This window comes from Passer domesticus, unplaced genomic scaffold (assembly GCF_036417665.1).
Source record: "Passer domesticus isolate bPasDom1 unplaced genomic scaffold, bPasDom1.hap1 HAP1_SCAFFOLD_51, whole genome shotgun sequence".
Taxonomy (NCBI): Eukaryota; Metazoa; Chordata; class Aves; order Passeriformes; family Passeridae; genus Passer; species Passer domesticus.
The window spans coordinates 1203274-1227243 of NW_026990161.1; the positions used below are offsets into that span (position 1 = coordinate 1203274).

General features: G+C 50.7%; 1 protein-coding gene across 6 annotated transcripts; it reads left to right on the forward strand.

Moving 5' to 3' along the window:
- Positions 1-7345: 7345 nt before the first annotated feature.
- Positions 7346-22364, forward strand: LOC135292830 (zinc finger protein 239-like). Of its 6 annotated transcripts, XR_010355001.1 has the most exons (4): positions 14771-16287; positions 16789-19591; positions 19848-20058; positions 20338-22364. XR_010355001.1 is itself a non-coding variant. In XM_064406902.1 (3 exons), exon 3 carries the CDS (start codon positions 15472-15474, stop codon positions 16411-16413), a length of 942 nt encoding a protein of 313 aa, XP_064262972.1. In that variant the 5' UTR covers positions 7346-7626; positions 15193-15271; positions 15463-15471; the 3' UTR covers positions 16414-16744. The 6 variants fall into 6 exon arrangements, 3 of the variants coding, with proteins under 3 accessions (XP_064262972.1, XP_064262971.1, XP_064262969.1); XM_064406902.1 differs by lacking the exons at positions 16789-19591; positions 19848-20058; positions 20338-22364 and adding an exon at positions 7346-7626 and having other exon boundaries at positions 15193-15271; positions 15463-16744; XR_010355000.1 differs by having other exon boundaries at positions 19848-22364.
- The last annotated feature ends 1606 nt before the right edge of the window (positions 22365-23970 follow it).

A 23970-nucleotide genomic window follows, 5' to 3' on the forward strand; every position in this document is an offset into this window, starting at 1 on the left:
AGGTGACCCAGGTGTCACCCCCAGTGAGGGCTGCCATGGAAACAGTGCCAGCACTGCCCCTTTCTGTCTGGCTGACCTGGCCTTTGGCCCTGGCAGTGCCCTTTGCGGCTGGTTCCTGGTGCCTGAGCAGCCAGCGCGGCACAGGGCAGGTGGCCATGGCACAAGCCCCCAGCAAGGGATCCCCTCTGGCTCTGGGCAGTGACACCAGCCCTGAGCAAGAGGCCCAGGGCAGGATTCCATGGCCACCAACCATCACAATGGCTCCGGGCATTGGTTGCCATGGCACCAAACTAAGGAATGGGTCCCCATGGCCCTTGCCATGGCACCTGGTGGCACCAACGAGTGTCACTGCAATTGTCCCTGGAACAGCCAGGGCACTGCTTTGTCCTGACGGTTGCCGTGGCAGCCGAGTGCCGGGGTCGGCTGTTACTCGTCTCTGCCCCAGCACGGGAAAAGGTGGTTCTGGGCAGGCCATGCTTTCAAAGAAGGAGTCTGGACTCTTGCTTCTTCGGTCTTCAGTTGAGTTTATTGTTTCTTATCTATGAAGTTTTTTCTGTCTGTCCAGCCGAGGTCTGATCAGCAAGACAGCCAAGGGCACTCTCTCCCACCCACGGGGCGGTTGTCTCTTTCATAGTGAAAACTACGTATTAGATATGTACCTTCTATTGCCAATACTTTTCACCCTTGTTGGCAATTGTACCTTCACCATGAACCAATCCACACGTGCCAACATCATCCTGAACACGGATGCCAAGGAGAAGAAAGAAGGACAGGGCACACCCAAATCCCTCCATCTTAGAACCCCTGATCCCCATGTATAGAATTTCAAACCCCCCTGTACAACATACAAAACCCCCCTGTACAGTGCTCTAAAAATTTTTTCCTTCACCCTGTGATTCCTACTACTGTGCCACTTAAACTTTTGTGGCCTGTAATTCTTCATATCAGGTTGGCAATTTGCTCCATGAATTAAGATCGAATTTCCAGGTGTCTTTGGCTTCCTGCCAGGGTCTCCGAGCCCCTGCCAGGGCTTTGAAACATCCAGGGCATGCAGAGAGATGTCCTGGGTTCCGACACCAAGGACAGCAACAGCTCTGCAGGCAAGTGGCCATGGAACCTGGCTGCAGAAATGGCTCCTTGGGGTGGTTTCCAAGGAAACCTGAACTGATGAGGGTTGCCATGGCACCCAAACCCAGCAGTGGGGTCACTGCAGTGTCCATGGCAACAGTCCCTTGCAATGGCCCAGTGCAGGCTGGGATGATGATCCATCCTCATAGCTGGCCCAGGGCAGGTCTGCAGTGGTCTTGGTGGCAGCTTGGGCTGGCACACACTTGAGGAGGATGTCTGTTTTCAATGGGGAAACTCAGGAGTTTTCGATTGCTTCAAAAATTAAAGAAGGCAATATCCTCTTTGGCTGTGTGCAGCCGGGTCTCCAAGCAAAGCAGCTCCCAGGTGAGTAAGGAGAGAAAAATGGGCTTGGGGAATGTGGAGCAAGGTTGTCCACACTGGGTCAGACCTCAAGGCACAGCTTCTCTGAGCAGGCCAGAGCTCCTTAGGAGAGTGCCTGGATCAGTATCAGTCACTGAATGCTGCAATCACCTCTTGTGTAACAAGAACAGCAATAAGAGACACCCTTTAAAGTAGGAACACATATTTCCTAGCAGATCTTTGAAATATTTCTCCATAACTGTAAAAGGAAACCTAATGAACTGCACTAGAGTGGAGGTAAGTCAAGGCAGAGGCATGGTTTGTCAGGACTCCTTGATCATAATGAGCCCTGTGGAGTATTTGGAGCTGAGCGTTGAATCTCAGGGCCTGAGAGAAGATTGCACAAAGCATTCCAAGAGTCAGTATCAGAGGAAATGCCCAAAGTGTCTCAAAGTATTATGGGTCCCACTAAGATCCATCCCCAACACAGGCTCCTCATGGACTCCTTGGAGGAGGGAACTGGTTGCCAGGATTGCACAAAAAACTTCTCAGAAACTCAGTGTGGAAGAGAAAATCCAAAGTAGCTTAAACACCTTGAGTATCTTAAAGTATTAATGACCCCAATGAGTGTCAGCACAAAGCTCTCAAGGGACTCCTTAAAGCAGATAATTGGGGCCATGATTGCACAAACCTCTCACAGACTCTGTATCAAAAGGGAAACACCAAGTACCCTAAAACAACTGAAGTACCTTGAAGCATTAATGAGCCCCACTGAGTGTTGTTACTGACCAAGTGTCTCCAGGGACTAATTACAGCAGATAATTGGAGGCCATGATTGCACAAACCTCTCAGAGAGTCTAAGCCAAAAGACAAACCCAAAGTCCTTTGAAAAACCTGCAGTCCTGGGAGCATTCAGGAGCCCCCAGGGCCATTCCTGAGCAAGGCTCCCCAGGGACTCCTTCCAGCAGATCCTTGAGGCCACTGGGATGTGAGCTAGGGGGGGATGCTGAGGGCAGGACAAGGGGCTGACAGTGCCCAGCCTGGCTGGGGCTGTGCCAGGAGGCCCCAGGGCCTCAGGACAAGGTGTCTCCTCCCAGCCCTTGGTGGCACAGACCCTGCTGTGCCCCAGGCCACCAAGACTTGGCTTCTCTTTGTCCCCACCTGGCATCAGTGCTTCCAGTTCTCTGCTCTGCCTGGGGCCTGGGGACACTTTCTCAGTCGTGTCCCTCAGTGGGACCCATCAAAAGTCCAAGAAACTTTGGAGTTGGATTCTGACTTGGAGTTCTGGAGAGGTTTCTTCAGTTGCCTCTCAGGGACTGATGTTCAGGGCCTCAGCACAAAGCCCCAGAGGGTCATTAAAGTCCTGCTGCTGTGTCTGTGCTGCTGAGCTGGGCTGGGCTCCTGGCACAGAGGCAGCTCCTGGTAAGCAAGAAGAGCTTCAAAAGCACATTTCTCTTGATGGCACTGCCTGCAGCCAGCCCGGGCACAGCCCAGAGGCACAGAGAGCTTCAATCAGTCAGGGCTGGGATGGTGCTGAGAAGTGCCTGGGGCAAAATCACTGCCAGCCCTTGGCACAGGAACCTCTGGCTGCAGGACAATGCAGCTGCAGCTCCTGAGTGATCTCCTAAAGCTGGAACATCCCAATGCCTGCAGACCCTGTGAGTACATCTCTGAGTATTTCTGCTGCAGGGGAGGTGAAATGTTCATGAAGCTCTGACATGCTGAAGGGTTCTGAGCAGTTGTATAACATTTCCAAGACAAGGATTTTGATAAAATTGAGGAAATTTCCTAATGTTTCTATTCAGTTTCCTACTCTTGGAGAATGTCTGGGATTGGGACCAAAATATTAAAGCTTGATTATGAATTTTGACATGTTCCTGAGACATCTGAACTGTTACTTTTAGTGATGAGTACGTTCACAAGAGATTCCTAATGTGCTTTCAGCCACTCTGCCCATGGACAGCACCAGCATCATCTTTGCTGGACCCATCAGGCTCAGTCTGAGCTGTCCTTTCTCCAAGCTGCAAAGAGAACCTGCCTTAGCCAGTGCCCTGAAAACAGGCAGGGTTCTGTAGGGGCATGGAGAGTGAACAAAGATTTGGGGTCTGAGAGTGCTGGCAGGGAGAGATCAGGTGCAGGGAAACAGCTGCAGGGGAAAGTCTCTAGGATGCAGAAACAATATCAGGGAAGGAGAGAAAGCAAAATCCAGAAATGCTGTGGCAGGGAGAGTTTAGAGATGTCCACAGGATCCGTTCCAGTGCAGCCCCTCCCTCTGAACAAGCCCCCTCCCTCCTGTCCCCCAGCCAAGCCTCTGCCCTCAGGGCCGGGGCTCCAAGGCGTGAAGCCCCTCCTGTGCAGGCAGAGCTGCAGCAGAGCCGTGGGGCAGCTCTGCAGCCCCGGGCCCAGTTCCTCTGCAGAGCACAGGGCTGGGAGCAGCTGCCCGGCCCTGGGGGCTCTGGGAGGGGGCACAGCTGGCTCAGGGTGACGCTGTGCCCAGTGCCCGGCTCTGGGCAATGCTGTCAGTGCAGCCAGGGAAGGAGCTGCATCTCCCTTCATCCAGTGCCAGCATAAGGACACTTGGAAGTCTCCCTGAGATTTCAGTCCAAGCTGGGAGCTTCAATGCAGGGGGCAAACCTGTCCTAGAGCATCTCTAAGATTGATGGGGAAGCACAGAAGTTTTCTGACATTGAAAATGCTGTTGGGTTGGTGAAATGAGAAATGTGAGTCCTTGGCTGCAAATGTGGAGCTGGGCTGTGGGGGATTCATCTGCTCTCAGCAATATCTGGTGACCATTAAGGAAAACTTAGGAGTGTGAACAATCCCCATTTGGGAAAAGTGAAAGCCCAGAGAAACTCCAAGCACAATGAAGTGACAGACCATCTTCCTCAGTCTCCACTCATCATCTTCCCTGAGGGAACACACTCTGTCCTACCAGAAGGCAGTAGAAATGCTGAGGGTTTTGATATCCAAGAATATCAGGAGAGACATGGGGGGAGCTTAAAAGAAAACCTCAGAACTCTCAAACAGAGAAGCCTGTCCTTGTGTGTTACAGAGGAGGGTGTATGGGAAATGGCTTTGATTTTGGTTACATACATCTCCTCTAACTGTTCACTGTCCTTTACCCATGAACAGGTTCCCATGTGCAGCCACAGCAAATGTCCAACAGCAGCTCCATCAGCCACTTCCTCCTGCTGGCATTGGCAGACACGCGGCAGCTGCAGCTCCTGCACTTCTGCCCCTTGCTGGGCATCTCCCTGGCTGCCCTCCTGGGCAATGGCCTCATCATCAGCGCCGTAGCCTGCGGCCACCTCCTGCACACACCCATGTTCTTCTTCCTGCTCAACCTCTCTATTCTTGACATGGGCTTCATAAGCACCACTGTCCCCAAAGCCATGCACAATACCCTCTGGGACACCACAACCATCTCCTATGCAGGATGTGCTGCTCAGGTTTTTCTGATTTTTTTTCCTTTGGATCAGAGCTTGCCCTTCTCACCGTCATGTTGTATGACCGCTACGTGTCCATCTGCAAACCCCTGCACTATGGGACCCTCCTGGGCAGCAGAGCTTGTGCCCACATGGCAGCAGCTGCCTGGGCCAGTGCCTTTCCCTATTCTCTGCTGCACACAGCCAATACATTTTCCCTGCCCCTTTGCCATGGCAATGCCCTGGGCCAATTCTTCTGTGAAGTGCCACAGATCCTCAAGCTCTCCTGCTCCAAATCCTACCTTAGGGAGCTTGGGCTTCTCATAGTTTGTGCTTTTCTCTTATTTGCTTGTTTTGTGTTCATTGTTTTCTCCTATGTGCAGATCTTCAGGGCCGTGCTGAGGATCCCCTCTGAGCAGGGCCGGCACAAAGCCTTTTCCACCTGCCTCCCTCACCTGGCTGTGGTCTCTCTGTTTCTCAGCACCGGCTTTTTTGCCTACCTGAAGCCCCTCTCCATCTCCTCCCCATCCCTGGATCTGGCCCTGTCAGTTCTGTACTCAGTGTTTCCTCCAGTCCTGAACCCCCTCATCTACAGCCTGAGGAACCAGGAGCTTAAGGATGCCCTGAGGAAAAAGGTGACTGGATACTTTTCAGAAGCAAAAAAGTGTTTGTTTTCTGCTGCATAGTTTTCAGAATGGAACTCATGACTGGCCCAGTCTGCCTTCTCAGGTCTTTGGTGATGCCTATGGGTTCTTCTTGCCATAATGTTGTCCTCCATTAAATGTTTTTATTCATTCCTTGCTTAATTCCCTATCTGCCTCTTGAATTTGATCCAGAAGCTCTGTCAACCAGGATTTGCACCATTGCTTTCTTTGAACAAAATAAATGACCTTGCAGTGCCTTCTTTTTCTGGGATCCCAACTCTGAGACCTGCATGACGTTATGGGGGAGAAAGGGAAGAGTCCCAGGACAGCAGCACTCCCAGGGAGCAGCAGCAATTGGTCCTGTCAGAGCTGCTGAATGGACCTCCCTTTCCAGAGGCCCACACTCTCTTTCCCAGCCCTGCTGTGGGTGCAAGGCCGGAGTGCTCTGGCAGCTTGGTCACTGTCCTGCTGCATGTCCGTGCTGTGCCCTCAGGCAGGGACAGGCCATGGGCACTGCTGGGACACAGCTGGGTTCCAGCACAGCAGCTCCACCAGCAAAGGGCACCTCTTGAGCGCACGGCAGGATGGCTTTGCTCTCTTCCAAAGTCAATCTCAGGCCACTCAAGAAGCTCCTTGTGTTCCTTGTTCTCCCAGGACTCAGTGGGATGAGATCAGGGTCCTGCTGTGTCCTTCAGGGGACTCAGGTCTGGGTCAGGTTTTGCTTGGTGGTAACCAGTGCCCATCAGATGGGGAATGGTCTGTGCTGAACCTTCCTGGGGCTCTGCAGCTTGTGCCAGGGCTGATGGCAGGGGAAGGTTTGTCTGGAGGACCTTGGGAGCTGCCAGGAGAACACAGGGGACCTGCAGGGACAGGGTGTGCCAGGGACCAGCAGGGAGTGGAGCTCACTGGGCACAGGCCTGGCCAGGCTGGGGTCACCCCGAGATCCAGGACTGAACGTCTGCTGTGAGCCAGGAGAGCTCTGCAGCCCAGGGACACAGCAGGCCCAGGGAAAGGAGTCTGGGCACTGCCTGGTCTGACCCTCAGGGAACTCCCCCAGGAGGATCCAGGGCAGCCCCAATCCCCTCTGGCAGCCCTGGCACAAGGCAGGCACCTCTGAGCCCCCTCCATGCCCTGCAAGAGCCTGTGTGGGAGGGAGTCAGTGCAGGGAGCACCATCAGCTGCCTCTGTGTGCCAGGCTGAGCAGCAGAGCCCAGCAGAGGCAGCCCAGGGCCCCGGGCAGCACAGCCCCCGTGCTCTGCAGAGCAGCAGCCCCAGCTTGGGGCTCTGGGCAGCAGGGCAGGGGCTGCAGCAATGGCTGCTCGGGTCAGCACAGACGTGTTCCCCTGGGAAAGGCTCTGGGGGCAGCTGGCATGGGCCAGGAGCAGAGCAGGAGCCCGTGGGTGTGCACAGGAGCCCTGGCAAGAGGCTGCCCTGTCCCTGGGCCAGCAGGAGCTGCCTGAGGAGCCCCAGGGCCAACTCTGCTGTTGGACTGGGTAGCAGGGCTGGCCCTGGGGCTGCAGGAGCTGCCCGAGCTGAGCATCTGGTGAGCATTCCAGACCCAGAGTGGCTGTCCCTGACCTCCAGTGCCGCCAGTTCCTGCTGCAGGGCCAGACCTGACTCTGCTGCTCTGCTGGGCTGGGGCAGGGGCAGGGAGAGGAAAATGATGGACCCTTGTCTATATGAGTCCCCACAGTGTCTTGGTTCCATTAAGCCCCACAGGGTCACCATGGTCCCCAGGTCAGACAAGGCCCTGCAGTGTCACAAGAGCCCCTTGGTTCTGTGGAGCCCACAGGGTCAGTTTTGCCAGTGGGCAGGGTTAGTGCCAAAGACATAGACATCAACTGAAGGAATTGTGTAATTTATATAATGTCTATGTGCAAAAAATTACAAAAGGAGAAGCTCAACAGAGCACATCATCATTAGAAAATAATTACAAAACCAGAAGCTCAGCAATGCATCCAACCATCACCACCAAGGATTGCAGTAGTGATTAAGAAACATCCAGCACCAGTCCCCCTCAGGCTTTACCATCCCCCAGATCCACACAGCAGCAGGGGAAGCTGTCCCAGCCAAGGGCTGCAGAGCCACTCCTGGACACTGGGAATTCCTGAAGGTGCCTCCAGCCACAGGTGAGGCTCCAACCTCGCTGTGAGAGGGCCCAGCTCTGATAGTGCTGAATGAACAAACTGACAGCACTTCTAGTGTGGGAACATCTGGTTTCATCCTCCTCTTGGATCCCTCCCAAAGTCTGGCCAGGGCCCAAGGAGGAACCAAGGGAGCTGACTTTGACCATTCATCCCCAAACAAGGCCAGATGGGGCCTTGTCTGAGTTTTAAATACAGAAAGGTAAATCCATGTTTCACCAATGAACACATACAGAGATCATATTCCTCACAGTTATTCATTAATGAGTAGATACAAATATAACATTTGGTGGCAAAGTTTATCTAGAGCTGATCTTTGGCTCAGGGCCTGTTGTTCAGGCCTCAGTCAGGGCCTGGTGCTGAGGCCTCAGGACTTCAATTGGTCCTTTAACCTGTAGAGGAACTACAATTCATAACAATTCTTCCAATAACACAGTTTAGATTTAGGTATTAGTCATAAAGGCATTGCCTCTTGTTCTTTATTTAAGTGCTGTTCATTACTCAGAGCTATAATTCACATTCCTTTTAAAACAGTCCTAATTAATTGCTATTCCCTGTTATTTTATCAAATGTCCATTTTTCTTGAGACTGAGACTATTTTTAGACAAGTCTCAGTACGCCATTTCCAGCACAGTGTCACAACAACATGGAATCATAACACACCAAGTCCTCACACTGCAATGATGACAGTGATGCCACAAGTTCATTTCACAGCAGCCTCCAATTTGGCAGCCATAAATCCAATGCCACCAAGAAAAATTTTCTTCTTGCTGCCACTCTTCTACTGCTTTTCCTGTCAAGGTGATTCCTGACTGCTGGCCTTCAAACCCCTCAGATAGCAGTGCAACATTCATGTCCCATGATAGCCCAGGATCCTCCCTGGCCAGCAAGCAGATAATCCCAGACCATGCGGTTCTGTAGAGCCCCATTTGTGTTTGTTGGAGCTCCTGGGATGTGCGATTGGACATTTTAAGAGTATCATTTGCTATTTCTTCTAATAGTCTAATATTTCTTCTAATAATCATTACTGTAATATCCACAGGACAGGGCAGTGGACGTGGGGCACAGTGTGAACTAGAATCTTTGGTTTTCTGAGGTCAAAGGCACTTCTTGGGTGGAAAATGTTCTCTTGGTCCCAATTCTTCCTTGTGATTGTTGCTGAAGGACCCTCAAGGGAGGCATCAACATTGCCTGGAAACAGGACACAAACCAATCCTTTAGGAAGCTGTTTATGGGCAGTGTCCACACACCCAGCAGCTCTCATTCCCAGTACCAAAGGTCTGATTTCCTGTTTCCCACTGTGGGCTGCTGATGGATCCAGGGCTCCTCCCTGGACTATCCAAGTGAACCCCATTCCTCCCAACATCAGCTGAGAACATTTCCAGCAATTAGTTACATTGAGTATTTTGGCTATTTTGGTCTTTACATTCTCATCAGAATTTAATGACTAATCCTTGGTGAAACTCTAGAGGTGTTTGTGGCAAACACAGATTCTGGCTGACTCTCAAGATACAACTTGCAGACGTCAGCAGTACTTCAGTGACATGGTTGATCATTCTTTTTCCTCAGTCTCATTTGGATTAGGAACAATAATTCTGTTGTCCATGGAGCTGGCAACCTTTTAATTCCAAAATAATGCCCCCAAGTCCTTTGCTGTTCAGCTTTAGCACAGTGTCTGTGGATAACAAATCTTGGTGGGGCCCTTTCCCCTTTGGCTGGAAGGGGGCCGGGTCCCAGTCCCTGAGGGCACCCAGGCTCCTGGATGGAATTTGTGTGCAAGTCCCTCAGTGTCACAGCAGCCTTCACATGGAACCCCATGGATCAGAGCATTTTCCAAAGGGGCCACTGGGGCAAACAAGGAGATTTGGTCTGGCAGGATGTGTAAAAAATCTCCTGCAATGTCTACTTGTTCTCACACAGAACACTTGGCTGCAGGGACACATTCTCATCATTCCTGCCCAGGTTTCAGGATTCAAACAGTGCTGTCTTTCCCAGGAGCTGCTGCTTGAGCTGCCTCTGGAGGCCCTTTAGGCCTCTGGAGCCACACTCTGGCTCCATTATTAGGACTGCTGCATCCAAACCCTTTATTTCCACCAACAACAGTGATTGAAGGTGGATGTCCTTTTTCACAATTGTTTTAAAAAATAACAATATCAATAATTGTGCTGCTCTGCCATGGGATTGAATAATCCAATCTTTTCACTGTTGTTTAATACAATTACTTTAGTTTCTTCTTGATAATTTGCATCAGTTCCTCATCCTATGACATGAACACTTTGCAAGCTCAAGTGAGCATTTATTAAACCAGTGTCCTGGAGGAAACTGAATTCCTGTTCCTGTATTGATAACTCTTATTTGCTTCTGATTTATCCTAATTAATTCCAGTGCATGAAGATCCAGCCCTGCAGCCTCTGGGCTGGCCCTGCCAGGGGCCATCACACCCAGAACAATTTTCCAGGCAGTCCAAGACTCACTGCCCATGGTTGTAGTTGCAAATTGGGTGCAGCTGTGCACAGCCAGGGGTTTCCATTCCCCCAGTGGGCCATTGTTAAGGGTATGGAGCACATCTGGGAGACGGGTTCTCCATGGGGACAGGTTCCCATCTCCTCATTTTTTCAACTGCTCTTTTAACAACCCCTTCACCTGTTCAACAAATCCTGCAGCTTGTAGATTTTCTGGCACATGAAAAACCCAGAAGTCTTAATCACTTCATTTCCCACAGTAATAGATAAAGCCTTCCACATGACAGTATCAGCAAATCCTGTAAAAATTGCCAATTTCATCCCTTCTTCCTTTATTTCTTGTATACAATCTCACAAAGTTTACCACTGACACCTGGGTCTTGGCCAGTTCTTTTCTATAGGGCATTTAGTATCACAGTGAGCAGCCAAAGCAGACATATTGCCATTGTCACCCTTATTTCATGTTACCAATGTTTAATCACATAGATATAAATTTGATTATTTTATTATATTATATTATATATATGTTCTGGTTTGAAAGCAAAACCAGTGAGAGACTCCAAGTCAGAAATACAATTTATTATGAAAAAAGGAAAATAAACCCAAATACATGCAATAATGCAAAAGAAAAAAACACTGATAGAAACAGAATACAAACTGACACAATGGTAGTTAGAATGGTGGTGGCAGTCCAGATGAAATGGTCTTGTTGAAGTGGTGATCCTCTAGAAAAGATCTAGTAGCTCTTGGCCTCTGGAAACCAGTGGGTAAGAACAGCTTGTTCTGTCCCAAATCCCAGATTATATCCAGGTGGGGATGCTTAGCTCCTCTCCTACTTGGGCGGAGCATCTCACAATGGGCTGATATGGTTCTGAGTCATGGGGTGGGTCCTTAATTACCCTTTAAACAGAAATGGCTCCTGGAGGGAGTTATCTCTGAGTCATGTGGCAAGGCATTGATGGGCCCATTAACAGGAGATAAGGAACAAACAGTATCCCTCCTGGTTTCAACAGCTCTTGAGGATGGGAATAGAATACATCTTTATATTGTAACCTAGGACACCACTTTATTCCTCTTAACTCCCTCTAGCCTCTGTTCCAGCTCCTTAAGGCATCACAACAGTCCAGGAGCCGGAACGTAGAGGAGTGAGTGCAGTTTCTGAAAACAAACTGCACAATTCTTCTTCCCCCACCTTCGTTCTCAGAACCAGCCTTAGAGGCGTAGAACTCATTTCTGGGCTAAACAGACAAAAGGGGTACAAGCATCATGAAGTCACCCCAGGACGCGCCCTTGTCAGGGTCAGGGGGTCCCATCCCCGCCTCATCTCTGGGCTGCCGGGGGTCCCCTGGCTCCATTATCACCCCTTCCCCTCTCCCCGCCCCGGGGCTCCCACGTTCCACAGCCCCAGCTCTCATGGGGATCCCAAAAACCAATGGCCTGCCCTGTCGGTACCGGGCCATCCCCACGTGGACCCCCCAGGACCCTCCCGAGGGGCGATCGCAGCTCCTTTCCCCCCAAAAAAGCTCCTCTAGGGAGCCCGGAGATATCCGGGGCTTGAGTCCGGGATCTGCCAGCTCTGAACACTCTCCAAAAAAATCCTCCTGGAGACCCCTTGGTAGAGGTGGGGCGAGCTCGGCCTCCCCCCTCACCTGCGGCTCGGGGCTGGGGGTGATGCTTCCAGGGCAGAGGGTGCTGCAAGCTCAGTGTGCGGGCGCTGCGAGTGGCAAGATTCTCCCGCTCCTGCTCCTGCTCTGGGAACCCACAGAGCTGCTGGACCTTGTCCCCTGGCCCTGCACAGCTCCTTGTGGGGCACAGCAGGAGCAGCACCCTGGCAGCCTCGGGAATGCCCCTCTGGGATCCATGGCACACACTCCCAGGGCCTGGAATTCCAGTTCCCAGCCAGGAAAAGATGTTTCTGCCTTTGAAGGCAAAGATCTTAAGAAGGGACTGAAAGCCAAGTGGAGCAAGATCTTACAGTGACATTTCACTGCCAGCCTTCATAACTTCACCCATGGTTGTTGTAACTTGTGTATTGAGAATTCAATCAGGGCAGGGTCTTTGGTGGAACTGCCCTGGGTCTCGGGAGACACAGAGAGAGAAACAGAGCAGGCAAAGAAAGGCAGGAGAGATAGGAGGACACAAACAATCAGCTGAGAAGGTGGCACTCAGAAAACAGAACTACAATTGACTGAAAATGAATGGGACAGAAATAAATAATTTTGTGTCTTTATTTCCTATCAAAACAATTTCCTCCCTTTCTCACAAACCTCCTCCCTGTGTCATTAGGCAGGGCTGTCAGAAAGTTCTTCATTCTGATTGGACGTTCCAGGCTGCAACCACAAGGAAACAGGGAATGGGGATTTTCCTGCTCCTGGGGAGTCTGACATCCTCAGCTGAGGAGAGGAGGAGGCACCAGAAGAAAAGGGCAGCTGGGCTTCACCCTTCTGCAGGGAAGGGGGGGGAAAGAATCTCATCCTGTCTGCAGCTGCTCCCACAGGGATGTGAGGGCTGATCCCAGAGCCCCAAGGGCCACATTCAGGGCTGCACTCAGGGAATGCTCGCCTGGTATTCAGGGGCAGCTTGGGAGCACCTGGATCTTGGAGCACCCAGCTGCCCCCCATGTTTGGAGGTGCCTGAGGAGGGCTGAGACGATGCCAGGGATATCCTGCAGTGACATCCCCCCTGTCCTGCTCTGGGTGAGCTCAGTCCCAAACCTGACCCTGATCCTGGTCTCAATCTCACTCCACATTTAGACACACTCACAGTTCTGTATTTAATCTCATCGCAGTCCCAGACTCATCTAGCCCTAGACCCAATCCAGGGCCAGCCCTAAAGCCAATTCTATGTCTAGCCTTAACCCCAATCTCAGCTCTAATCCAAATCTCAGCCCTAACTCCAACCCCAGCCGTGACTCCAGCTCCTTCCTAAATCCTCAGCCCAAACCAAATCCCAGGTCCAGCCCTTCTGGGGGTTTGGGGGTGACTCTGTCCCTCTGAGCCCCGTGATGTTTGGGTGGGGTCACACCAGGGCTGAGAGGGACAGAGACCCCCCCGGCCTCCCCAGGGATGAGAAGGTCGGAGAGCCCCCCCAACCCCGAGCACCCTTAGCGGTGAGAGGGACACAGAGCCCCTGGTCCCCAGCCCTGGACAAGCATTCCCTGAGGCCAGAGGGATGGACACTCCCTCTAGCATCCCCCAGGGCGAGGGGACAGAGACCCCAGAGCATCCCCTGGGCTGAGAGGGACAGAGACTGGGCCGCCACCCCCTTGGCATGGGGGTGAGAGGGAAGGAGAACCCCAGGCATTCCCTGGGGTGAGAATGATGGAGATTCACTGGGGAATGGCCTGGGGTGACAGGGACAGGGACAGCCCCTGTGGAATGGCCTGGGGTGACAGGGACAGGGACAACTCCCACAAGCCCCTCCCAAGCATCCCCCAGGGCAAAAGGCACAGAGACCCCTTGAGCACTGGACAAAATAAACTTGGCAGAAATCAAATTTAACTCTGCATTAATCACTTTGATGAATGTTTGATTTTCCCACAAGTCACATGTGGTGAAAACGCAAACAAATCCAACACATGAATAAACCGATAATAGAAGCAATTCTGTGGCAATTCCAAGTTCCATCAGTTCCTGCACAGTTCCAGCTCAGCTGCTGGCAGGTTCCCATAAAAAAAAAAAAAAGTGGAAATTGGGCCCAATACAGATTACTAAATGGGAAGAAGAAGCACTGTGGGGCTGTCACAAAGGTGACTGGGACGAAGAGAATAACGATTCTCACATTTGGCAAAGCCCCTAAGCCTGTGAATTTGGCATTTATTCAGGAATTTAGCTCCTTGCACTGGGCTCATGAGGGGACTTTTAGCAGCCCTGTGTTCCTTACTTTGCGGTGAATGAACCTTGTCAGACTTGCTGGTATCATTTGCTCCCTTTTCTTCCAGTGTTTTTAAGAAACTTTTCAAGGAAGGACAACAAAATATTTTCTTTCCACTGGTCACCCAGCCACCAACAGCCTTTTTCCTCATCGGTTTTCCCATAAGTTGCTCAGAGGAAGCTGCATCCAAGTTTCCAAGAGTTTCTCCAGAGAGAACCACAACCTCCTCAGAGGAGGGAACCATGCTGTTGTCAAAGGCACTTGGGGGCAAAGAACAGTGTCTAAACTGACTGTGCCAAAATAATGTTGCAGTTTGGTTAAGAAAATTGTCAGAGAGACGCTTCTGCCCCAATTAAGGTGCTAAGGAAACCAAATCCAAAGTGGATTTTATTGAACAGGAAACGTGAGGTAGAGAGAGAGACATGGAAAGAAAGAGAAAAAGAGAAGAGGGGGAAGGGCAAGGTAGTGAAGGGGACAGAGACCTCCCCTGGCAGGGCAAGTGTGACATTGTCCCCTGTGTGTGTGGCTTTCCTGGGGTGAGGGTTTTACACCTGAGCCAGTTTGGGTAAGGGGGGTGGTGTTCACTCCCCCAGCAGGGATTACCCCACTGTTTCAGGTTACAGTGCAAGATGTAACCAAATGCATGTTTTCAGTCACCATCTTCACAAACTGTTATAAACAGGCGGGGCAGTGTTCTTTATCTCTTCCATGACTCAGCCCTGATAACGCCCTGCAGGGGCTATCTTCTGCTAATGGGCCATTGAGTGTCCCTGCAGGACTGATAAAATGACATCATCCCATTGTAGGATGCTCCGCCCAGGGGGAGGAGCCAAGCATTCCTACCTGGATATAAGCTGAGGCTTACAGCCCCAGGAGCACCTTGGCTACTGGATTCCCAGAGGACAAGAGCTCCATCACCACCACTGGACTTCAGAGGAAGACCAGACTCTTCTACAGGATCACTGCTTCGACAGAATCACGTTCATCACTGCTACAGGACTGCAGCCACCATTTAATGAGACTGCTACCAGCACCCTGACTAACAGGGTGCCAGGTTATATCCTCATTCTGTCAGTTTAAGGCAGCATTTCTGTATCATTGCCTCAATCTTAATTTTCTTGTTAAATTGTAATTCTGGCTTAGGCTCTCCTCCTGGTTTGCCTTTAAACTAGTACAAAACTCAATGCACTCATCTCTTGTTTTCCTCCCAAAACAGAATTTCACATCCCAAAACCTTTGCCAGATGGAGGAGGATGTTGTGAGGAAGACAAAGATGCCCTGGGACATGCAGGCAGGTGAGGAGGAAGTCAGTGCCCCTTTCCCCCTTTTCTTTGCTCCATCTCCTAGACCAGCATGGCCCCTGGCTGCAGGACAACACCACGGGCAATGCTGTCCTGCCACGGATGAACTGGGGGAATTTCCTTCCCCTTCCCTCTGGCACAGAGCCAATTCCCATCCTCTTTCTGTCCTTCCTCCCCCCAACAAGGATCTGGGGATGGAGACCAGCGAGGACAAAGCCCCATGGCACAACCTTGTAGCAGAGGCCATTTTGAGTGGCTCCACAGCACAGGAATACAACGGGGAAGAAAAGCCCCAGAGATCCCACAGGAGGAGGGGCTGCAAACCCAGCCCAGGCTACTCTGAAAAGGAAAGACCCACCCTGAGCCAGGAAAGTGGACAGTGCTTCAGCCAGAACTCAGAGCTGGTGATCCATGAGCAGCTTCATGATGGGGATAAGCCCCACAAGTGCTTGGAGTGTGGGAAGAGCTTCAGGCAGAGCTCCCACCTAATCCGCCACCAGATGATCCACACCGGGGAATGGCCGCACAAATGTGGGGAGTGTGGGAAGGGCTTCAGCTGCAGATCCACCCTGGCGACCCACCAACGCATCCACACCGGGGAGAGGCCCTATGAGTGTCCTGAGTGTCAGAAGAGATTTCAGAGCAGCTCCAGTCTCCTCCTGCACCAGCGGATTCACACCGATGAGAGGCCCTTCTGCTGCCCTGATTGTGGGAAGGGCTTCAAGCGCAACTCCAACCTTGTCACGCACCGGCTCATCCACACCAGGGAGAGGCCCTACGAGTGCCCCACGTGTGGGAAGAGGTTTCAGACCAGCTCCAACCTCCACCTGCATGAGCGGATTCACACAGATGAGAGGCCCTTCCGCTGCCCCGACTGCGGGAAGGGCTTCAAGCAAAACTCCCACCTCGTCAGGCACCGGCGCATCCACACTGGGGAGAGGCCCTACAAGTACCCCACATGTGGGAAGAGCTTCACCCAGAGCTCTGACTTGGCCAGCCAGGAGTCACCGGTAAGGGATGTCCTGCCAGTGCCCCAACTGCAGGAAGAGATTGATGAACTGCTCCAGCTTCTTCCCCCATTGGAGGACCCATTTTGGAAAGAGCCCTGTGACCCATGGTGGGAAGACATCTGTTAATTTTCCTGCCCCTGCCAATGACATGTTGTGGGATTGAAGAACATGAGGGTCTGGCCATGGCCCTGTCATCACATTCACTTCCACCTCAGGTCATTGCCAGGGGCAGGAAAGGGACTCTCTCTCTCTCTCTCTCCCTGAGTGTGGTATTCACATGCCTTCTGAACATGTGAATGTTCAAAGCTGTGACACAAGAAGAGAAGAAGGAAAACATAATTCTTACCTCTCTTGCTGTGCCTGTGTTGTGCTAAAGTAGAATGCAATATGGAGATTGTTTACTGTTGTGTTGTGTTTTTCAGGTTCTTAGTTATGTTAAGTTGTATATTGTAAGTTGGTTTGTTTCACTCACCCCTGTGGTTGTGTAATGGTTCTACCCAGGTTGTCTCCTACCCCGCAATCCTTGTCAGTCTCCCTGAGTTCATCGCTGGACCCTGTGGAAAGTGGACTCTGGGCTCCTGCAGATCTGCATCTGGACCTGCTGTGGGAGTTACCTCTTGAGACCACCTGTCTGCGAAACTTCCTCCAGTAGGAGCAGACCCGTCTGGTGGGTGTCACTCCTGGAGGCTCGGGGAGGCAGCTCCTGCACCCGAGGAGTCTTCCCCTGACAGGACACATTTGGTCTTTTGTTCACCTAACACCGCATTTTTACTGAGAGGGGGTCTGAGTCAAAACAACGTTGAATTCTGCGCCTGAGACTGTAAGTGGTCTCCTCTCCCTTTCTCTCCTTCTTGTTCCCCTGTCTCTCTACCCCAGATCCTTTCAATTGTTGAAGGGTCGGGGCGTTCTGAGCCCCTTTCGTTTACTTTGAGCCAGGTCTTTTTAACTTAGCACCTTTGCCTCTTTTCTGTGCTGCACAGCCACTGTCTTTTTTGATAGGGGCAAGTGTGGATCTTTCTGCCTTTTCCTTTTCATTTTCCCGAGGGTGGTGGGTGTTGGTTCCCTCTCTTAACATCATAAGCCATCAGTGTGAGGCTTTCTGAGTTCCAGAAAACAACGTTTATCCAAGTTGCGGGAATCCTTGCAGGTGGCGATGTTCATGTTAAAAAGTGAGAATTAAGAAAGTTAATTGTTTGGTTGTTTTCTCACTTCCTGGAGGTTACCACTGGCCAATTGTATGAGGTCAATTTTTGGGATGTAGTCATTGCAAAGTTGGCAGAATTAGGACGGTCAGGGGACTCCTCCCTTTCTAAGATCTTTCTCTGTGTCCGTCAAGTTAGAGCCATTTTAAATTTAAGGTGGGAACGGAGAAAACAACCATCAGTTAACACTTCAATCCCCAGTTCATGCGGTTCTCTCCGTCCTACCCCTCTTCCTTCTCCCGTGGGCCCAAAAGGTGAAATCTTGAAGGGAGCTTCCACAGTTGTCACAAATCGGGGTCCCCATCTCCCCAGCTCTCTCCAAGGTTCTTGCCCCTGCCGCCCGAGAAGTCCTGGCCAAACTTCTTGGGACCTTCCCCTTCCTGAGCCTTTTCCAGTTTGCAAATCTCCATCCCGAGTTTGCTTTAATCTCCCAGATCCTTATCCCTCACAAAATGGCTTCTGTGAAGCCCAATATGGCGGAAGTCTCGTGGCTTTTCCCGCCAACCCAGTCTCCTGTCTCTATAAACCCTTTCGTATGTTGAACAACCCCTTTCTTATTTAGACTCCTCCCATTCCCCTGCTCCTTCCCTTGTCCCTCTGCCAGTCCCTCCTCCGAAATCCCTGCTCCATGTTACATCCCTGAGGTGGAAACTGGAACATCAGGCATCAGGTCTCCCCGCCTAGTCCCTTAGCTCCTCCCCTCGCCCTCCTCTTTCTGGTTCCCATGCTTTGGCTTGTGGGGGGCAAGAGGTGGGACACCGGAAACTGGAGCCAATGCCCACAATATCAGCGGCTCCAGTCTCATACCATCTGGAGAGGGAGGGCAGGACACGAGCCCAATGGACCCCAGTTTCTGCACCACGTAATTAAAGAACTTTGCAAGGCCCAAAAAGATTTTGGTAGAGATAGTGAACATTTCTGGGGAATCTTAAGGGCCACTCTCACGGAGTCAGAGGTAACCCCGGCCAATCTCAAACATTTGTTTTCCTCCCTCCTCAATCCCACCAAGTACACCATGTTGGAGGGAGTATGGAAAAAGGCAGCTCGGGAAATCCTCCCGACTCTGTGGAAGAATTCCCAGACTGGTGCAGACTTGAAAGGAGAGCCCATCTCTATTGATCATCTTTGTGGCCTGACAAACTGGGCACAAGGGCAGGTTCAAGCCGAAGTACAACCTCGAGAGGCTTTAAAAGAAGCCGTGTAGTTGGCTGAAAAGGCATTCCTTGCTTTGCAAGTTGAGGCTCCCTTGTTAACATACTCTAAAATTTTTCAGTCTCCATCTGAGCCTTTTACAACCTTTGTATAATGCCTCTGGAAGGCAGTGGAGTTGCAGGTTTGGGGTGAGGAGGCTTGTCAAGAGATTTTATCTGAGATGGCATCAGCTAACACCAATCCCAGGTGTAAGGTGGCCATCCTCAGCCTCCCATTAGAACGCCTCCCCCACCTTGCAACTCATGCTTGAAGTTTGTGCAAAAAAGTTTTCTGTGCTTCCGGAGGAACCTACTCAAAAAGATCATACACCAAGAACTGCTCTCAAAGTTGCTTTTGCCAAACCTCCCATTGATGTTTATCCTACTTTGTCTCCAGGCACGCAAACCATGCCAAGACCTGCTGGCCCGCCACCGCCCGAGGATTGCCTGTGTCATCTCTGTGTTAAGCCATGCCACTGGGCCCTGGCTTGCCCACTGCAGCAACAATTTCTTTAATTTAGATAGAGCCAGTCGCTTTTTGAGGAGGGGTCAAAAAAAAATATTTCTAAGTGCAGCCCCTCCCTTTGTGACAACAAAATTAAGGCAGAACAATTAAGTGTCCTGTGGGGAGGGCAGGGGAGGAGACCCCTTCAGACACATCCCACTTGTTGCTGACATAATTGACATGACTTTACCTGATGTGATTTCCAATGTTTCACTGGACATGACTTTTAAAGATTCAACATCTGCAACACCTATATACTTAAACCAAAAACCCATTCTGACAACATTATCTAAACTTTCTCCCTTCAGACTCCAGTTGACAAAGCCCGTCCATCTCCGAAACTCTAATTTCCATGCAGTAACGGTTTCGCCCAAGACCCCAGGTACTTGGCACTGGATCCGTTGCAGGTATGTAATCATTGGGGATTCAAATTTGTGCACTCAGCAACGACATACTTAGCCATGCGCTTGAACTGGCAGCATCTTCATTAATTGCTGCAGGGCTCGAGCTGCAAAGTGACAAAATTCAGAGGATGCCACCTTGGAAGTACCTCGACCTCGAAATTTCGAATGGATAATGGGCCGAGGCACAAATCAAAGGAATGTAAAGCTTTCCTGCAACAACGGGGAATAAGACATACCGGCATCCCTTATTCCCTGACAGGTCAAACCATGGTGGAAGAGGTCTCAGCAGAGTCTCAACACTCGAACATCAGCGAGAGACAGTGAACATAGACCCTCCCCAGATGGGGTTGTCCAAAGCGATTTTCAGATTAAACTTCTTAAACTGCAGTTTTGAAAATTTGAATCCACCCATGACTCGGTGTTACCACGCAAACCCTCTACTGGAGCTGAAGGACAGGTCCTGGGTCATGGTAAGAGACCCGGAGACCTGGAAAGTGGAGGGCCCCTTCGATCTTGTCACCTGGGGGAGGGGATATGCTTGCGTATCCACTCCCTCTGGGCCTAAGTGGGTACCCTCCAAATGGGTCAAGCCATTTCTACCAAAAAAACGTTTGGCTTGTCAGGTAGTGCAAGTAGAAGATGTTTGTTGGAGGAGGAAGAAGAGACCTTTTTCAGATGATCTCATCATCCTGGAGTAGAACCACCCCCCTTTTTTTGCATTGTACTCACTGATTCTGCTTATTTTCCAGTAAACCCAAACCTAATGGCCCTCATCTGGCTTTGGATCACCGTCATCCTGGTTTTCATCTGGTCCACCATACCACCTGTTGATATGTGGATCATCCCCCAGCCAAAAGTTCACATCTGGAAAGCGCTCATCAAGGTCCTTGGCCAGGATCTTCTTTGTTTGACCACCGTTTCAGCAGCAGACCCCTTGTCGACCTGCCTTGTGGGGATCCCTTCAAACCTAGATGAGTTTCTTCCCCCTCTCAACAGTTCCCTGAAACTCCTTGCGCATTAGAAAGTTACTTCTCCCCTGGAATTAACCCTAACCTTGTCTGGAGAAATCTCCTCCCCAAATTAAATCATTCAGATTCTGAACCCCTTGAGTTTACCTTGCTTGGCTCCATGCCAGCCTCAGTTTGTGTCCAATTTCTGTTTTCCCCAGACGCCCTTGATAAATCCTACCTCCCAGTCCTTCAACACAATCAAGATTACACTGCTGGAAACTGGTGCAACGCCATTTCCCAAATTTCCATGGCTTCGACTTATGACCACAAATCCCGATCCCTTCCCCGGGGAATTTTCTTAATTTGTGGAGACCCAGCTTGGGCAGGCATCCCCTCTCGCCTGATAGGAGGCCCTTGTTCCTTTGGGAGGCTGACGCTGTTTGCACCCAACAATACTCAAATTTCAAATTGGAAATCTAGAAACGTCACACACAATTCAGCCCATTCCTGGAGAAACCTTCAAGAATTAGATTCTAAATGTGACTTGGAAATTGTTGATTGGTCCAAACCTAAAGGTTTTGCAATCACAGTCCTTTTACCTTGGATGGCTGCGACAAAAGCTGCAGGTGAATTAGCTCACCTAGAGTTTTGGGTAGCCAAACAAGCAAACTTAATCTCAGCAGTCCTGAGCGACCTCCTATCAGATGAAGAAATAACAAGGCAGGCAACCCTTCAGAACAGGGCAGCAACTGATTTCCTGATCCTGCTCCATTACCATCAATGTGAAGAGTTTGAGGGGCTCTCCTGTCTGAACTTGACATCTAAGGCCAAGGATGTCAGGAATACAATTGCACAACTGAAGGACATGGTGCATCAGATTAAGAAAGAGTGCAGACTGGCTGGGGGACATTTTCTCCAGATGGGGCCTTTCAGGCTGGGTGGGCTCTGTTTTAATAACCATTCTTTTGTTCTGTTTAGTCATTTTAATTGTCTGTGTTGCTGCCAGCATCATATGGCAGCTAATACTAAAATTTCTTTAAAATACTAAAAGATGACATCTTCCCCAAGCATTAACTGAGTGCAAATTCCAACATCAGACCCGGAGGAAGAAGATCAAGACTCCACCAAAGACCATCTGGCTCCTGAGGAGGGCTGGTGGGCTTCTGCCCCACTAAGCTCAACCTTGGTTTGGGGACATTTACTTAGAATTTAACAATCAAACTGAATTTACTTCATTTTAAGGACTTGTTTTCTCCCCTTGTGATTAATTTTAAACAAAAAAGGGAGAGATGTTGTGTTGTGGTTTTTTTGGGTTTTTAGTTATGCTAAGTTGTATATTGTAAGTTGGTTTGTTCCACTCACCCCTTTAGTTATACAATGGTTCTACCCAGGTTGCCTCCTCCCCCGCAATCCTTGTCAGTCTCTCTGTCTCCTCCCCTGTTGCCCCAGTTACAAATGCATCTTTTGTTTTGACTGAGCCTGGTGCCCTGTCCATCACTTGGCGACACATCCTCTCCATCTAGAAGCTTCTCTTCTGGGCATCAAGTGATTGGTTTAGGGGGTGGGGCCACTTCCCTAGTTACTTTCCATTGGTCCCACAGCAGTGTCCTTCTTTCCTTTTCCACTCCTTCCTGCTCCTCTCTTGGTTGGAGGGCTGACTCCACCCCTGTTGCCACCCCCCTTTATAAGTTGCTGTAAGCCTTTTCCCACTGTCTTCAGCTTACAGACCTCCTAGACTTTTCATCTCCCTGCTCCTCCCAATAGACCCTGTTTCACCAGAAGTCGAAGCCCGCTTTCTTCACTCCCGTCGGCATTGGCCCAGACTCCTTCAAGGCATTAGTGCGTAAGGCTTTCTCCTTGCAAGCGGAAGCGAGGAGAGTGCCCCGCCTCACTGTGGCTCGTGTGCCAAAGAGCTAGCCTGGGGCAGCCCTCAAGGTGGGCTTTTGGACTCATGTGGCCACATGTCACAATGATCCCTTTGGTTCCACAAGTTCCTACAGTGTAACAATGCCCTTTGGCTCCACAACGCACCGCATTGTCGCAGTGGTCTCCACAGGAAGGAAACAACTGAGCCCCAGTGGTGCAGTGGCAGATGAGAGGCAGTCACCAGAGGCCAAGGCTAGCCAGACTTGACTGTATTGGCAGATTTGGTCTGGGAGTAAGCATGGGATATAGGGAATTTTAGAGGCAGAATTCCAATTTTGGCCATGGCCACCTAGACAAGAAAAACAGTTCTTTTCCATAGGAATGAAAGCACAGAGCCCTAGTGCTTCACAGTCAGATGGGAAGTGGCCCTTGACATGCCAAATTCAGTGGGACCTGTCAGACAGCCCCCAGGAGGCTAAACCAGGTAGACTTGTTCTATGTTCCCTTGATTTCATGAGTCTCCACAATGTCACAATGTTCTCATGGATTCCATGAGGTCTTGCAATGTCACAATGGCTTCGTGGTTTAATGAGCCCCAGCAGAGTCACAGTGGTCACTTGGCTCCATGTGGCCCTGCTGTGTCACAATGGCTCCTTGTTTCTATGGGCCCCATAGTTTGATCATTGACCCTTGCTTCCACAGGGCCCCTGAGCTGCACAACGGTCTCCTTGATTCTATCAAGTTCCCCAGTCCCACCATAGTTTCCTTGGATCTCCATTGTTACAACTCACTCATGGTACCATGAGGTTCTGTAGTGTCACCATGCTGTCCTTGGACCCACACTGTCACAACTGACCCTTGGTTCCATGAGGTTCCGTAGTGTCACCGTGGTCACTGTCAGAGGCTGGATGAGATCAATGTCCCGAGACACCTTGGGATGCTCGGAATGCCCGTGTGGGGCCAGGGCCAGGTCAGGCCTTGGTTTGTGGTGGGACAGAGCCCCACCCCACCCTGGCAGAGCTGTCAATCACACAGCAGGGGCTGTGCTAACCCAGCTCTGATTGGCTGAGCTGCCAATCAATCACACACTAGCAGCTGATGCCTTCCCTGACTCTGATTGGGCAAGCCACTGGCAGTCCCACCCCAGGGGCGGGCCAATGAAGGTCCAGGGGATTAAAGGCTGGAGCACGAGGCCAGCCCATGGTCTGGATCCTGCCTTCTGCTGGGGTTCTTCTGTTAGTAACAATGGAAACAGAACTGTTGATACTTACATGCATATCTATCGATTGTCTTTCTGTCTTTCTGTTGTTCTCTATTTCTTCTCTTTGTAATCCTACTTACGTGGAACGTTTTTGGATAACTGAGATAGTGGGTTCAATCCTTGTGTGGGCCATTCACTTCAGAGCTGGACTTGATGATCCTTGTGGGTCCTGTCCTACCAAGAATATTCTTTGCATCTGCCCGTGTTGAGAATATCTGGTTGTTGTTTCTCCTGTGCACCAAACTCAAGGAAAGGAGCCTTTGGTTCCCCCCAGCATTTCAGTGTTCTGGGGTGTTACAAGACCT

Bases quoted from the DNA above. Each gene is read 5' to 3' on its own strand.
- LOC135292830 (XM_064406899.1), top strand. From the start codon at position 15,160: ATGCACTCATCTCTTGTTTTCCTCCCAAAACAGAATTTCACATCCCAA. The intron at 16,288-16,788 runs GTAAGGGATGTC...GGTTCTACCCAG, and splicing joins TGGCCAGCCAGGAGTCACCG to GTTGTCTCCTACCCCGCAAT.